General features: G+C 36.2%; 2 protein-coding genes across 3 annotated transcripts in view; one reads left to right on the forward strand and one right to left on the reverse strand.

The window, feature by feature from the left end:
* Window positions 1-17499, reverse strand: part of Ect3 (Ectoderm-expressed 3) — a 251245-nt gene that overhangs the window by 1799 nt on the left and 231947 nt on the right. The gene's annotated exons all lie outside the window — the stretch shown is intronic.
* Window positions 6573-17499, forward strand: part of LOC122410564 (origin recognition complex subunit 6-like) — a 158075-nt gene continuing 147148 nt past the window's right edge. The window contains exons 1-6 of one of the 2 annotated variants that reach the window (XM_043418780.1): window positions 6573-6883; window positions 13581-13743; window positions 14112-15117; window positions 15203-15269; window positions 15537-15708; window positions 15880-16085. In XM_043418780.1, coding sequence (XP_043274715.1) covers window positions 6683-6883; window positions 13581-13743; window positions 14112-15112 — 1365 coding nt within the window. In that variant the 5' untranslated portion in view covers window positions 6573-6682 and the 3' untranslated portion in view covers window positions 15113-15117; window positions 15203-15269; window positions 15537-15708; window positions 15880-16085. Of the gene's footprint in view, window positions 6884-13580; window positions 13744-14111; window positions 15118-15202; window positions 15270-15536; window positions 15709-15879; window positions 16086-17499 lie in introns of those variants that run through there. The other variant, XM_043418781.1, reaches the window with a different exon arrangement.

The following is a 17499-nucleotide window of genomic DNA, read 5'->3' on the forward strand; positions in this document are numbered from 1 at the left end:
AGACCCCGGATTGTTCGCGTATATCTATATACCATATACATATAATAAATACTTCGGGACGAGCCGTTGCCACGTCTCTTGGTATATACCAATTGCTCGCGTATATATATATATATATATATACGCGAGCAATTTGGGGTCTAACTGCCCGTTGACGAATTGACAACCTGCTTATGAAATATATAGGAATGGATTTGTTTAAATATTTATTTTTACAAGGCAACGTTGAACAAAACGTTCACGTGCGCTATAGTTAAATACATATATAAAAAAGTATGGTATATATATAGTATCAAAATAAAAATATAAAGAAATGGCATCCTATATATACGTACGAAAGTATTCGTACAGAGGGCATTTGGTTTAACATATCCTCTGTACGAATACTTTCGTCGCTTACTGTAGATACAAATTCTCAGAATCAATGAAAATGTGAGCGTGTATCTTTGCTAAATGTATTGTGACGGTTTTTTATTTTTGACCGTCACTAAAGCATAGAGTATCGGAAGGAGAGCGCTCCCATAGCTCCTGCTCGATACTTCGGCCACACGATTATCTCACAGGGCTTCCTTAGGGCGATAGTTTTGTTAATATTTTATTAATTTGCGTCTTGGAATATATTTTTTTTTCATGTGAGTGATCCCGGGAAAGATAGAGAGAGAGAGAGAGAGAAAGGACTTCGCATTCTGTTGTTGATACAAGGACGAGGCAACGGAAATCTCACGGAAGGCTCGAGAATATTCGAGTTGGAAAATATTCGTTTGGCATCGAGGACTTGGTTGTTTTTCCATCGTTACGCCAGGGCCGTCGTACCCGCCGGATTCTCCCGTCGACAATCATCGAACGGCGATCATCGCATCATTCTCGCGAGGTCCCGTAAATTATGCGAACTCCACGGTCCGTTTTCTTGCGTAAAAATATAATGGTCGAGCCAGGGGTAAAATGCATTGACATCGTGTGTAGCATTTCCCGATTTTAAAACTCATTCTGGGGCCCTGTCTAACGCTCGGACCAATTTTGTAATTGCGCCGGACCTGTCAATAATTTTCGGGAGTATTCGAAATTAGGAGAGGGGCGGGAGACAAAATCCTCGTTACGCGTAACGTTCTGGTTCTCGAGGAGATTCTCGTGAAGTATCGAGCAGAGAGGACGTGTCGCGAAAATGGGAAGAAACACCGTGAGTTCCTTCCTTTTCACTTTCTGGTTTGGTTGGTGGGCCCTCGAACATCTTTCCCGGGTCATATTTTTCGTGATCGTGCATAATTAAAAGAATTACCGTCCTTCTCTTGTGTTGAAAGAAATTTGGTCACGATGACGACTCTGTCACGCGTTTCTTTGTCGGCTCTTTTGATTTTTGTTCCCGCGATCACCCGTTTAGTGTTTCGCGTTATTTAAAGTTAAATTTTGTGTCGAAGAGTAATCGTGGCCGTACTCGAGATCTCCAATTTTTCGTGTTTCCAAGTTTCGCGTTTGGTAAATAATTGTTCCCGGTTGACGTAAGTTGTTTCCCGGGCTGAAGGGTCGCGAAATTGTGTAATTGAGTGCGTGTGTGAGTGACTGGGTCGGGATGATTTGACGCGAACAACGTTCGATAGCTCGACCGAGTAACCGAATATCGGGGGCTCGGTATTGCGAATAAAACATCGACAATTTCGTTTTCATCTTAAAATTTATTTTCTCGACCGTGAGTAGATCCACGGAGAGAATAAATTCGAGCTCGGTTTAGATTGTAGAGGATGTAGGATCCCGACCAATTTTGTGTGTGAGCGTGCGAGAATTTTGAGTGTGTGAGTTCGCGATTCTTCCCCCGTGGTTCAGTAGAGTCGCGTGATCGTTATATTTTCGTTCTCCCGTGTTAAATCTTTCGATAAATTAAATTTGGATAAACTCTTTTCTTGAGCGAAATAATGTAAATTTGTTTGCGACTGGAACTTATCCCGAGCGTGCGTATTTCTGTTGTCATTTTTCTTATATTTTCCGACTTTAAGATTAAATTTGTTATTATTATTTCCAAACGTAATTTTTGTGTTTTAATTATTCTCGAGGTCACCCCGCCCATCCCGCTGATCGCAAGCTGGTCAACTTTACGTCTCTCTCTCTTTGCCGTCGAGTCGCTTTGCGACTGGCGCCCAACCTTAAAATTTCCATCTTAGATTTTGTTTAAAATCGACGGGAAAGAGAGCCAGACTTTTGTGGCATTTTTCGGGGCTTGGAAAAATCCGTCACAGTATATAAAACTTTATAGCAAAATAATACATCGACAATGTATTATTTTTCTGTAGGTTGGATATTGGACGCACTACGCGCCAAACACTTTCATGTGGAGGGAGAGAGACAGATATAATGTCAACAACTCTGGGTTGTTGATATGTCCATCTTTGTTTATCTTCACCCGTGCTTCGGACTCGAAACAATACGAGCGCTCTCAGTTCTCCTCCCCCCTTCCCCCTTCGCCGGTTTTTCGACAACGAAACATCGAGTCGCTTAGTGTGTTACGTCCTAGCATTACGCTAAACGCCCCTCACTTTTTCTCTTCAACTCAAACGCTATCACGAGTATATTTCTAACCTTTATCATCATTTGTCGATACATAGTTCGTATCTAAGAATATATATAAACACAGAGCGTATCCAGACCATCCATAACAAATACATCCTGCGAGACACTCGGCGCTCGCACATATTTTTTTCCTCAACTGTCCATTCTTTAAACACTCACAACGCGTGCCCTAGACTCTCCCCGACGTTCCGGCGCCATAAATAATCCTATACGACGAGCACGGAAAACCAGGAATAAACACTCCAAGACCGATTTCCTATCCTTGAATTTATTATCAATGCAGCATTTCCTAAATCCACACAAAATTCCAGAGATGCGTTCCGAAACTCGCGTTTCCCACGAGTCCCGAAAACAGATGCTCTTATCTCAAGTGCAACACGTGCACATCTCAGAACTCCGCTCAACACACTTTCCCTAATTCTAAGAAATCTCGAGCGACTTTTCCTCCAATCATATCTCCGGAAAAGTCTCCCCCATATTCAAATCCAATCATCAAATCAGACGATACTTTTTACCCAATCCGAACTAAAAAACCACAGAGAACAAATCCCCTCTACAGCAACCTACCCCCAAAAAACACATCCTCCTCTCGAACTCTAACTAGGCTAAGAATCTTAGTTGTTAGTCAGTTAGCATCGAACTATAAAGACATTAACATCGGAGAACTCTCCTTTCTCAAAATCCTAATTCATCTTAGAGAGCTCCGAATAATAGCTAACTCTTTGTTTAACAGTTTAATTTCTTAATTTGTAAAGTAAATAAGTGCATAAGTGTCTCAATAAACACATCAGAATATTTTGTAATAAACAAAATATCATCGAGTGTACTTATTTCATCAAGCCTTCGACACCGCTCAACAATTGGAAAATCCTTCCAATTCGCGGGCACAACCACAATAAAAGGTCACGTATACCTGAAAATATAGTATATGTTCTCGGGCCTCGCACAAGTCCCAAAGAAGACTCACTGGCAGAGGTACTCAATGTACACTCTGCTTCTCTAAATCGGCGACTGTGCGCCCCCAACTAATCCTCCCTCCTGGGACGTAACAAGTGAACGAGTTTCAGTCGTATTTTCGTATTTCTATAAGCAAGTGTCGTTAAGTATAGTGTAAAGTGTGCAACTGCTGAGCCCGAACCGGAATAATTCTTTTCACGATCCGAAATAAGTAAGTACAATATTTTTTATTTTCACATTTTTAAGAAATATAGCTATTTGTGTGGTTCAACAAATTGAATCATTTGAAAGAAACAATGCTTACATCGAATTAAATTTTCTCTAATTAGAATTCACGTGGTTTCTTTTTCGAAATACGTTTCAGATTTTCAGTGCGTCAATCAGTTTGAAATTATTCAATAGATTTTCTATGCAATTTTATCGTCGGTTCCTTTTACCAGTAAAATTCCGAACTTTTAAACCGATAAATTATAACATTATTTTACACGAAAAAAAACAGTGCAATGAAATATAAAAACAGTCTCAGTATAATTGTATTAACTGAATGATTAGTTTAACTTCAAAAGCAAATTTTACGGTATATACAACGACAATTTAGTATATACAAAGCCAAGTATATCGTTTTCATAAAATTAATGTATCAGAAAACCTATTTTTAGCTGTTACTAACAACAGATTTCCTTCCCAAGAAATAGAGTGTACAGTTGAAACATGTACTCAAAAGTATACAGATCGACAGCAAATGATAAAACATTTGAGAATGCACATCAATAGCGGTACCACAATAAAGTGTTGCTATCCAAATTGTCAAAAAACTTATAATAAAGTTGATTCATTCTCATCACACATAACAAGATATCACAAAAGGGAAAAAGTTGTACCTCAATCGATTGATTCAAATGATAGTGTTACTAGTATGCAATGTTTTTCTGAATCTAGTGTTGTGGATGACAATCATTCCTTCAATGAAGCGTTATCTTCTGACGAAAATCATCAATATCATCAAGAAAACTCCTCAGAAAATGTTTTTTTAATGAATTTGGCACATTTTTTTTTGAAGTTGGAATTTAAATTTTGTATACCTGCGTCAACAGTTCAATATATTGCTGCTGAAATGTGCAAAATGAGTCAAAAAAAACGAAGAAGTGATAAAAGAAAATCTATCAAAGCATTTACAACAGTTTCAGTTGCCAGCAGAATCAATTAGCGATATTATTAATACCTCGTTGAAAAATAATCTTTTCAACAATATCGGAGATTCATTAGAGACTAGTTTCAAGCGCTGAAAGTTTTACGAAAAGAAATTTCCGTTTGTGAATCCCGTTCAAATCCCATTGCCTAGTGAAAATGGCAAAAAACGTTTCTTTCACTACGTAACACTGAAAGAAACTTTAAAAAATTTGTTTTACAACAAATCCCTCGCAATCCATCTAAAATTTGATCTTCCTGAAAACAATAGCAACGTATTAAGAGATTTTACAGATGGCGCTGTATTTAAAGAAAATGAATTTTTCAAACAGAATCCAAGCGCCCTTCGACTAATTTTGTATCAGGATGCTTTTGAGACAGTCAATCCATTATGATCTGCTAAATCTAAGTATAAGATTTTAGCAGTTTATTTGGTTGTTGGAAATTTTCCAGAAAAAATAAGATCTCATGTAAACTCGATATATCTTGTAGCATTATGCAAAGAAAAAATATTTAGTCACGATAAAGTTTTTGGTAAAATTGCTGAAGATTTGAAAGATATTGAAACTATCGGCATCGAATGGGCTCCGAATAAGTTTATCAAAGGATCGTTGGTTTTTATAACTGGCGATAACCTCGCTCCCGAGGCATGGCTCCCCATGCGTTAGGAGGATTTGTAGAAAGTTTCAGTAAAACTCAATATTTTTGTCGATATTGTTTGGTGACTAAGAAATCATTTGATTCTAATGATGGACCGTTTCAAACTTATCCAAATAGAACGATTGGATCGTATGAAAACGTTATAGATCGTCTAGATAAGCAGAGAAAAATGTGCATTAAAATTAAAAAAACGATGAAAAAAAATCATTAATAATTCAAGGAATTAAATTCAATTCTGTCTTCAACCAGTTGGGATTTTATCATGTTTGTCTTCCTGGCTTGCCCCCTTGCCTGGGACACGACATCTTCGAAGGTGTACTTACGTATGACGTTAAATTGTTCCTTGACGATCTTGCAGAAAAAGATTGGTTTTCATACAAGTTGATAAATCGAAGAATCGAAATTTTCAAATATTCTATAGAGGATCAACGTGACAAATTGTGTGCCGTTTCACCAAACTCTCAGAGACTTTCAGGCACTGCTTGTCAATTATGGACGTTTCTCCGATTATTGCCATTGATAATGCATGATAAAATTGATGATATTGATGATACTACGTGGAAGTGCATTCTTTTACTATCAAAAATTATTGAAATAGTATGTGCTCCTGCTATACATAAAACCTGCATTGTTTATCTCGATGTGCTCATTCGCGATTACATTGATTTGCGTAAATCATTATTTCCTCAGCCTCTTCGTCCAAAACATCACTATTTAATGCACTATCCAACACTTATACTTCAGTTCGGGCCATTAATGAAATCATGGACACTCCGATGTGAAAGTAAACATTGCTTTATAAAACGTGCTATATTATTTTCACGAAATTTTATAAATGTCACGAAATCACTTAGCATCAAACATGAACTTTATCAATGCTTTGTACGTTCGGGAGGGGATATTAGTCCTGATCTTGAATTAAAAAGTAGTGTGAAATTCAACTTGAATTTGTATAATGCAACAATTCAACAAGCTCTATCAAACATTGAATTCTGCGAAGAAGCTGTAGAGTGTCATGAAATACTTAGAAATGGTATTTCGTATCGTAATGGAGACGCATTATTTGTTTCAAGAGGAGGATATCGATATAATATAGTTGTAGGCAAAATCTGTATAATACTGTATGATGAGATCGATATATATTTTATTCTCGAAATTTTAGAAACCGACTTCATACCTTATTTAGGCTTGTATAAATTGGGAAAAACGGTAGACTACAAGTGTTTGGCATTCAATCAACTCGTTAGTTTCGAAAAGTTACATATTTATCGTACCAATTCTTTTTCATGTGTAAAACCTAATTTCGGGTTAGTTGAATATGGCCTGTAAGAGTATTAATCAGCTATTTAAAAATGTAATTTCAAAACTGATTGGCAACAGCAACAAAGTCATGAGTGCCTTATTCAAAGTTGCTCGGCATGACAAGCCAACGGAACGACAAATCGTCAAAGCTGCAACAATAGATGAACTCATTTCCACTGCAATGGTTAAACTACAACTGACACAGGAAAAGTACAAGGTAATAGAATTCTTCCATAATTTAACTTTTATTTTTTTTTAAATGAACAGGAATTTTTTTTTTAATTGAGTAGGTCAATCTTATTTTAAAAAATGAATTTGTTGAATTCGAGTAGAAGTCAACTTAAAATTTGATCAAATTTTTATCAAATTTTATCATTATATATTATATTTAATGAAGGAAAAAACGAGTCAAAAATAAACTATTGTTTATTTCCATTAGAAGAATTGATACACAGAATCTTAGAAAAATAAAACGATCCAAAATTCCATCCATAAAAAAATGTCCCACTAGAATGTTCTTTTCTTCAATGGAATTATGCTTTTCTATTTCTTGTAATTTATTAGACTATTATCTTCGATAACAAAAATAATTATCACCCTAGTAAATTTTCCGGTCCCTGAGTAAAATTTGGGCTTTTTTTTATTATTTTCAAGAGACGCGGTAGCGGCTCGACGCCAAGTATTAAAAGGAAAATCAGCAGCGCGTAAAGAAAAAGCCAGCGCGAGCCCTGCCGCACTCTTATATACGCGAATATGCCGATTTTTGACGTCACAGAGTTTTCAAACGGCGCTTGCGGACAAACCATATTATTAAAAAATCTAAAAATTGGTGAGAATTTTTTTTCGATTTTTCCCTTTCCATTGGTTTTTGTTGGAAGTAAATCCATTCAGCCATTCCCGAGATATGTCTCTTTAAAGAATTGAGACCGAACGCTTTACGATAAATTTCATTTCTTAGAGACAGAGAGGCGTAAGTTGAGCATGTTTACGTTCGGACTTACGGCCTTTGCAGGCCTGGTATACATTTCTCGATTCTCCTGTCACACAGTACGCTGAACGCGGCTACCCCCTCTTTTGCGCGTCGCCGAGCGAGAGAGACAGAGAATGTGCGGACAGCGGGGGCAATACCAGCTCCTGGCTTACGCATAACTCGTATTATTATATAATATATATTTTATTTATTAATAAATAATAAAATATATTATAATAAATATTTTATTATAATTAATGTATAATGCAATATATATATTATATTATACAATATATAATATAATATAATAATAATATAATAAAATGAAAAAATATAATAATAAAAATAAAATTAAATAATAAATAATAAAAATAAAAAAATATAAAATCCTGGTCGACGCCGCTGGATTTTTCGAGTATGTCTAGGTCGACGACCCTATAGTATTTTATGTCCGGATATATTCCTCCATGGCTTTCGTCGTCTAGATATGTTTTTTCATGGTTTTCGAGGTCTGGGTCGACGGCTCCTTAGTTTTCGATGTCCAGGTATGTTTCTCCATGGTTTTCGTGGTCTCGGATAATTCCTCCATGGATTTTGATGTCTAGGTATATTCCTCCATGGTTTCTGATGTGAGAGTGTATTTCTCCATAGATTTTAATGTCCAAGTGTATTTCTCTATTATTCTTGATGTCTAGGTATATTCCTCCATGGCTTTCGCGTTCAAGGTCGACGGCTCCACAGTTTTCGATATCCAGGTATGTTTCTCCATGGTTTTCGTGGTCTAAGTATGTTTCTTCATGGTTTTCGCGGTTGAGGTCGACGGCTCCACAGTTTTCGATGTCTAAAGTATGTTTCTCCATGGTTTTCGTGGTCTAGGATAATTTCTCCATGGGTATCGATGTCTAGGTATATTCCTCCATGGTTTCTGATGTCCAGGTGTATTTCTCCATAGTTTCGGATATCCAGGTATATTTCTCCATAGTTTTTAACGCCTAGGTATATTCCTCCATGGTTTTGAATGTCCACGTGAATTTCTCCATATTTCTTGATATCTAGATATATTCCTCCATGGTTTTCGTGGACTAGGCATGTTTCTTCATGGTTTTCGCGGTCGAGGGCGACGGCTCCACAGTTTTCGATGTCCGAGTATGTTTCTCCATGGTTTTCGTGGTCTAGGATAATTCCTCCATGGGTTTTGCTGTCTAGGTATATTCCTCCATGGTTTTCAATGTCTAGTCATGTTTCTTCATGGTTTTCGTGGTCCAGGTATATTCCTCCGTGGTTTTCAATGTATGGATATGTTTTTCCATGGTTTTCGTGGTCTAAGTAGATTCCTTCATGGTTTTCGCAGTCGAGGTCGACGGCTCTACAGTTTTCCATGTCCAGGTAGTTTCTCTCGGGTTTTCGTGGTCTAAGATAATTCCTCCATGGGTTTCGATGTCCAGGTATGTTCCTCCATGGTTTTCAATGTCTAGACATGTTCCTTCATGGTTTTCGATGTATGGATATGTTTCTCCATGGTTTTCGTGGTCTAGATAGATTCCTCCAAGGTTTTCGTGGTCTAGGTATGTTTCTCTCGGGTTTTCGTGGTCTAGGATAATTCCTCCATGGATTTCGATGTCTAGGTATGTTCCTCCATGGTTTTCTATGTCTAGACATGTTTCTCCATGGTTTTCGTGGTCCAGGTATATTCCTCCATGATTTTCGATGTAAAGATATATTTCTCCATGGTTTTCGTGGTCTAAGTAGATTCCTTCATGGTTTTCGCAGTCGAGGTCGACGGCTCTACAGTTTTCGGTGTCCAGGTATGTTTCTCTCGGGTTTTCGTGGTCTAGGATAATTCCTCCATGGATTTCGATGTCTAGGTATGTTCCTCCATGGTTTTCTATGTCTAGACATGTTTCTCTCGGGTTTTCGTGGTCTAAGATAATTCCTCCATGCTTTTCGATGTCTAGGTATGTTCATCCATGGTTTTCAATGTATGCATATGTTTCTCCATGGTTTTGGTGATCTAGATAGATTCCTCCAAGGTTTTCATGGTCTAGGTATATTTCTTCATGGTTTTCGCAGTCGAGGTTGACGGCTCCACAGTTTTTGATGTCCAGGTATGTTTCTCTCGGGTTTTCGTGGTCTAGGATAATTCCTCCATGGGTTTCGATGTCTAGGTATGTTCCTCCATGGTTTTCGTGGTCCAGGTAGATTCCTTCATGGTTTTCGTGGTCTAGGTATGTTTCTTCATGGGTTTCGCAGTCGAGGACGACGACTCCACAGTTTTTGATGTCCAGGTATGTTTCTCTCGGGTTTTCGTGGTCTAGGATAATTCCTCTATAGGTTTCGATGTCTAGATATATTCCTCCATGGTTTTCAATATCTAGGCATGTTCCATCATGGTTTCCGTGGTTCAGGTATATTTCTCCATGGTTTTCGATGTTTGGATATGTTTCTCTATGGTTTTCGTGGTCTAGGTAGATTCCTCCATGGTTTTCGATGTCTACGTGGACAGCTCCATACTGTTCGTTTGCGGGGTATGCTTCTCCTTGGCTTTCGTCGGCTAAGTATGTTTCTACATAGTTTTCGATGTCCAGGTGTATTATTCCATCATTTTTTTTATGTCTAGGTATGTCCCTCCATGGTTTTCGTTTTTTTTTTCATGGTTTTAGTGCGCGAGGTCGCCGGCTTCATAGTTATCGATGTCTAGGTATGTTTCTCGATATTTTTCGTGGTCTAGGTTGACGCCTCAACAGTTTTCGATGGCTAGGTCTGTATTTACATAGTTTTTGTTCTCTAGGTATATTGTTCCATCATTTCCGTGATCTAGGTCGATGGCTCTATAACTTTCGATGTCTAGGTATGTGTTTACATAGTTTTCAATGTCTAGGTATATTCCTCCATGGTTTCGGATATCCAGGTATATTTCTCCATAGTTTTCAACGTCTAGGTATGTTCCTTCATGATTTTCGTGGTCCAGGTATATTCCGCCATGTTTTTTGATGCTAAGTCAACAATTCCATACTTTTTGATGTCTGGATATGTTTCTCCATGGTTTTCATGGTCTAGGTCGTCGGCTCCATTGTTTTCGATGGCTACGTCGACAGCTTTATGGTTTTCGATGGCTAGGAATATTTCTTCATGGCTTTCGCCGTCTCGGTATGTTTTTACATGCTTTTCGAGGTCTAGATCAACGGCTCGGCAGTTTTCAATGTCCAGGTATGTTTTCCCATTGTTTTCGTGGACTAGATCGACGACTTCATAGTTTTCACTATCCCGGTCGATAACTTTATAGTTTCCGATGTTGAGGTGAATTTGTCTATGGTTTCCGGTATAAAGGTCAACGGCTCCATAGTTTCCGATGGTGCAGTCAGTTTTTCTAAGGATGACTACGTTGACGACCGCATGGTTTTCGATGTCTAGATTGACGACTGCATGGTTTTCGATATCTTGGTCGATGGCTCTATTGTTTTCGATGTCTAGGTTGGCGACTATAGGGTTTTCGATGTCTAGGTGGATGCCTTCATATTTTTCAATATATATTCGACAATTTTATATTTTCCGAGGTAGACGGTGCAATGGTTTGCAATATATTTCCTCATAGTTATCGATATCTAGATCGGCGATTTAACAGTCTGCATTGAGAAAGCATGTTCTGACGTTATAGAAGACCATGAAAAAATATCACTGGACACAAATAACTATAAAGCTGTCGTCTTAGATATTAAATAGCATGGAAACGTTTCTTTGGACATTGCAAACCATTGACAGTATCCATGTCAACATGGAATCCATTGAAAGAGAAGAAGAAGAAGAAGAAGATAGTTTCATAAATCCATTTTCCAAATAAACAAATGGAGCTTTCCAAAAAAAGGAATAGAAAATGAAAATATCATCCCATTGCATAGGAATTTCCCAATCTTTCATTAGAAAATTCGATATGCTGAATGGATAATCAAAATCGTCACCATTATTGCTTGTAAAAGGTTTCAACTCACATGAACATAACCGCACAGTTTTCGTCCATCTACATAGAAAAATTGGCTGTGTCGATTGCTTTTGGCACATAGAGAAAAGCACTCAACTTGAAACAAATCGTTTTAAAAATTTTCGTCGAAGACGAGGAATGTATTTTTTTTCTTAAGTAAATATTGTCACGCCTCTAAAAAATAAGCTAATTAGAAAAAAAATAATTGACAATGTCAAAAAAGAACGCCAATTATTAAAAGGTCGCGACCGTAGTTTCCAATAATTTTCTATATTTGCATTATCAATAAAAAACTTCAAAATATAAAAAAAAATGAGATCGTTTTCTGAAGTTAACAAATATAGTGAATGAAATACGATTCCTATATAGTTGTCACGTCTCGCAAAAAGAAGTGAAATCAGTAAATATTAAAACTTCAAAAAGTAAAAAAGGCACGCCAAGTATTAAAAGGTCGTGACCGTTGTTTTAAATGATTTTATATATTCGCATTTTCAATAAATAAATTTAAAAAAATGTTTAACTGTGAAAAAATATGAGATCTATTGTAACATATACAGTGTATGAATTACGTTTCCTGTAGGAATTTTGAATTTTGGAAATAAAGAAAAATGAGATCATTTTCTAACCTAGCCAAGTACAGTGAATGAATTAAGGTTCTTGTGGAATTCATTCGTGTACACTTTTAGCCCTAATCCCTCACTTATTCAGAAAAATTTTCCAGCAAACGTCACAGAGCAACAAAGGTTTCTCGAATGATTCTGCAATTATTAAGAGATTATCATCTGTTTTTATGCTAGCTCGGGTTATAAACTTAAAACAGTTTACGCGTACAAGTGCATGCATTGTATCTATACGATGTACTGCACAAATTCATTTTCAACATTACACACAAGCTTGGCGTGCATGGTTTTCAATCGGAAGCTCGGCGAAGGAATGCCTCATCCATCCATATATTTGAAGAAATCTTGATGATCCTCTCATGTAATTGTTTTTTAATTTGCCATCCCTTTTCCATCCAACTATTTTATTGAGTAGTTCGACGTGAGATCCTGCGTTGTGTACACAAAGAAAAATATCCATTCTTGACTAGTTTGACTGATAAATTCATTACTCCAAATGTTTCGTATTCAACGCGTTTTCTTTTCTCAAATCAATGTTTACACAACTTACTTCTTTGTTCATCCATTTCAGTACTTGTGTAATTCATCCAATCATCTGCCCATTTGGTAAAAAAATGAGTTTACGGACAAACGAGTGAAAGTGACGCGTGGATAAATTAGAATGCGTATGGGCATGAAAGAATGGCCGTATGTATCCGTACAAGATAAAGGCATATAAAGGGATTGATTGATTTCATTTCTTTATCCGTTCGTTTAATTGTTCAATTTTATCCACAAATTTCACCCATCTGTATTGTTTACCAAATCATTATATAACAGGGCCTCACATATTTTATTGGGGGATCGGTTTCTTTCACAATCGTTCATACAATACTAATTAATTATTGTTTTCATAGTAAATTTGAACAATTGTCTCTTCCCGAGCTTCCGATTGAAAACCATGCACGCCAAGCTTGTGTGTAATGTTGAAAATGAATTTGTGCAGTACATCGTATAGATACAATGCATGCACTTGTACGCGTAAACTGTTTTAAGTTTATAACCCGAGCTAGCATAAAAACAGATGATAATCTCTTAATAATTGCAGAATCATTCGAGAAACCTTTGTTGCTCTGTGACGTTTGCTGGAAAATTTTTCTGAATAAGTGAGGGATTAGGGCTAAAAGTGTACACGAATGAATTCCACAAGAACCTTAATTCATTCACTGTACTTGGCTAGGTTAGAAAATGATCTCATTTTTCTTTATTTCCAAAATTCAAAATTCCTACAGGAAACGTAATTCATACACTGTATATGTTACAATAGATCTCATATTTTTTCACAGTTAAACATTTTTTTAAATTTCAGATATATACAGATGACTTCACGGATATTGATGAGGATGAAATACTGATGGAATTAGCAAAAGCCAAACAAGCTAAAGGGGAGCAACTCATATTAACTATAGTTCCAAATGAAATTCCTTGGAACAGTAACGTATTACTGAAAAATACTTCTGCTGTGTCATGTGGTAAGTGCCCTATTATTCATTAAACGTATTGTGTGAAATTTTTGTCAATTCATAATTGGACTATAAATATCATCCTTTCCAATTTCTAATAATTATGGTGTTCATTCATCAAATTTGCTTTTGTTAATATTTACAGTTTCAAAAATTTTCAAATTATTTATACGACATTTCGAAATTAGTTATTAGTAATTTTATGAATTCAAATTTGTGAAACCAACGCTAATCCTTTCAGTAAATGATTTATACTTTACTAATATAATATATCAATGATTACAAAATGTGCATATCTCTCATTCACATTTTAATTACTATTATATTTAACTACTGGTATTGGACAAATAAAAAATGATAAATTAATTTGATTTTAGGAACAACCGATGAAAGTATTCTACCAAATCCATCATTACCACACCAAGCAGTGAAAGAAACAGTTGCATCGAAGCCATTACTATCATCAGGCCAAACTAATGATTTGCCCAGAATTTTTCCGAAGTTTTCCACTAATATACAATCGGCTCTACAAAACGCCAAATCTGTAGAACCTAGAGACAGGAGGTCAATGGTCCATACTGTTGTGGAGTATATGATACATGATTTGAAAGATACGTCTCGTAATACCGCTGAAAACATCAGCAAACAAATCGTTAAAGCGTATCCAAAAAGTTTCACGACTAAGATTGGCAATGAAAATATTGGTGGTGAAATTGAAGCCCTCAGGCAAACGATTTACTATGCAGTCCATTACAAAAAAGCATTATCTGCAAATACGCCTAAACTGTCTCATAGTTTGGATGAAACTGAGGAGGAATCGATTGAAAAACCAAAAGCTCAGGATGAATACGGATGCGTGGCATATCTGCCCATTATACCGTCATCTGAAACACCGGATTCGCAAGAAGAAAAGCGATTAAAACTTATCCAATACTCGAAATCTTCAGATGTGATCAATGCTGAAATTTCAACTCTCATGCGTGAAACTAATTATTCCCAGCGTAAAGAAATTCATAAAGACAAAAACTTATCAAATGTTTTTGAACATTGGCCGTACTTTTATCATGCTAAGATCATCCTACAACACGCAGATCAACTTTTGGGTAAAGACACTGATAAAACATGGAAGGAATCATTGAAGAAATTGGCAAAACTGATCAACTGTTGGTCAAAAAATTCAGAGATTCATCGCGAAATTGAAACGAAGAATATCAAAAAAAGCACAAACGCACTTGAAGAGAGAAGATATGTTCGTGAAACATTGAAGAATGCTAAATCACATTCTCATATACTCAAAAATGATGAGCCATATCAAGAAATAATATTTGGCTTTATTGGCAAATTCATGAATAAGAACAAAAATTTCTTTACGTTTTAATTAATGTAAGTTAAGAGTATCGCTCTTAATTTAAAATTATCAAACGAACGGCAATTTTATTTTTACTTAATTAAAAAAAATTCTTTTTAGGAAGAAGTAACCAACGACACATTGATCGAGCACGTTCCGGTAGCAAATCCCGTGTTAATGATTAGAGGTATGAAAAATTTGTACATTCAATATTTATATGTTGATGCAGTGAATTTTAATATCGACGAACTGATGAGAAAGATAGACGTGCAAAGAAAATGAGATAAACGAAAGATGAGAAATAACTTAGTATTTTCATGAAATTTCGAACCCAAACTTCGATGAGAATGCGAATTTCGTGTTTATGAAAGAGAGAATAAAAATGCCCGAATTTTTCATCCGAAGCTGCAATTGGTCTTCAAATTCCTTAAACAAAATACAATTACTTTTCTAGGGCAAAATCTACACAACGCAGAAGGAAACGTATATGACGTGATTATCGATAAAAAGATCGTAATACGCGCGGACTCGTTCCTCGATGGACTGCTCATCACTTTTTTGAGCTATTTCGTTTTCGGCATTGCTTACCCAAAAGAAATTGAAGGAACATTGGAAGCAATCCAACGGTGAGTGCTCCAAAATAGCTTTGATATTTTTATTTTTGTTAGTAAAAAGTATAGTCTAAGGGTCTCAAGACCGCAGACGACAAAACTGTCAATGTATTCGTTCCGAGACTCTATAACAGAGTTTCTTGATATATTCTTAAAATTAATTTATTAATGAATTTTATTGTCCAGGCTGTTTTTAGAAATTTGTCCCCCAAAAGGAACAAAACGAAGTGGGAAGAGGAAGGCGACCAATGTCCACCCAAAAATCGCCACCATGATCAAAGAACTGGAATCTTACATCGAAGATCAATCCGAATAAACTAATTTTGCTTCTGAATAAAATCAAAGATTGTAAATTTTCTTGGTAATTTTATCAAACAATTGTAGGAAGTTTTTACGCACCACGATTTAGCAGTAATAAAACCCAGTATTGTAATTTCCCTACACAACATATCCCTACTCAATTTCGGAAAATTACAAAATATTTGTTGTAATATACAAATTTTCGATAAATGCTTAGTGGTATTACAACAAATATTTTGTAATTTTCCGAAATTGAGTAGGGATATGTTGTGTGGGGAAATTACAATACTGGGTTTTATTACTGCTAAATCGTGGTGCGTAAAAACTTCCTACAATTTTTTTGTAAAATTACGATGGAAATTTTTAACAGTGTATAAGTACGTTTAATGGTTAATTTGAAGGCTACATAGATGGCAAACGTTGCGCTCCTTGGCTAGGCTACTCCGGGGATTTTTTCCTTAAAATTCCGTCTCTCCAGCGCGAAGTGCCGGGGAGACCCACCCATTTACTTTTCAAAGATTTTCTTTCTTCTTTGTTCAAATTTGCCATCCATGCTACTAAAAGGGTTCCAAGACTGTCCTGGAATCTGCCGTCAGATCTACATATATCAAGAGACGCGGTAGCGGCTCGACGCCAAGTATTAAAAGGAAAAACTGCAGCGCAAAAGAAAAGCCAGCGCGAGCCCTGCCGCTACTCTTATATACGCGAATATGCCGGTTTTATGACGTCACAGAATTTTCAAATGGTTCTCACAAATAAACCATTTCATAAAAGAACTTGAAAATTTGTGACGATTTTTTTTCGATTTTTCTCTTTCCATTGGTCTTTGTTGCAAGTAAATCCGTCCAGTAGATCCTGAGATATGTAACGTTAGTGATTTAAAATCCATCATTTCGGGATTTTCATTTTCTTAGAGACAGAGGGGCGTAAGTTACGCTTGTTTACATTTGGACTTACGTCCTTTGCACGATTTCTTACTTTTGTCACACTCTACGTCACGCACTACGCTGAACGCGGCTACCCCCTCTCCTTCTGCGTCGCCGAGCGAGAGAGACAGAGAATGGGCGCACAGCGGGGGCAATACCAGCTCCTGGTTTGCGCATAAAATATGTATATAATTATATAATATATATTTTATTTATTAATATTAATTAATAATAAAATATTATTATAATAAATATTTTATTATAATTAATATATAATATAATATAATATATATATTATATTATACAATATATAATATAAAATGATAATAATATAAGAAAACAAAAAAATTGAATAATACGAATAACATTAAATAATAAATAATAAAAATAAAAAAATATAAAATTCTGGTCGACGCCGCTGGATTTTTCGAGGATGTCTAGGGCGATAGATCATGGGTTTTGGAGGACTAGGTTTAGGTACATTCTATCGCGAATTTCGATTTCTAGGTGGACGACCCCATAGTTTTTTATGTCCAGATATATTCCTCCATGGTTTTCAATGTCTAGGCATGTTTCTTCA

This window comes from Venturia canescens, chromosome 5 (genome assembly GCF_019457755.1).
Source record: "Venturia canescens isolate UGA chromosome 5, ASM1945775v1, whole genome shotgun sequence".
In the NCBI taxonomy this organism is placed as follows: Eukaryota; Metazoa; Arthropoda; class Insecta; order Hymenoptera; family Ichneumonidae; genus Venturia; species Venturia canescens.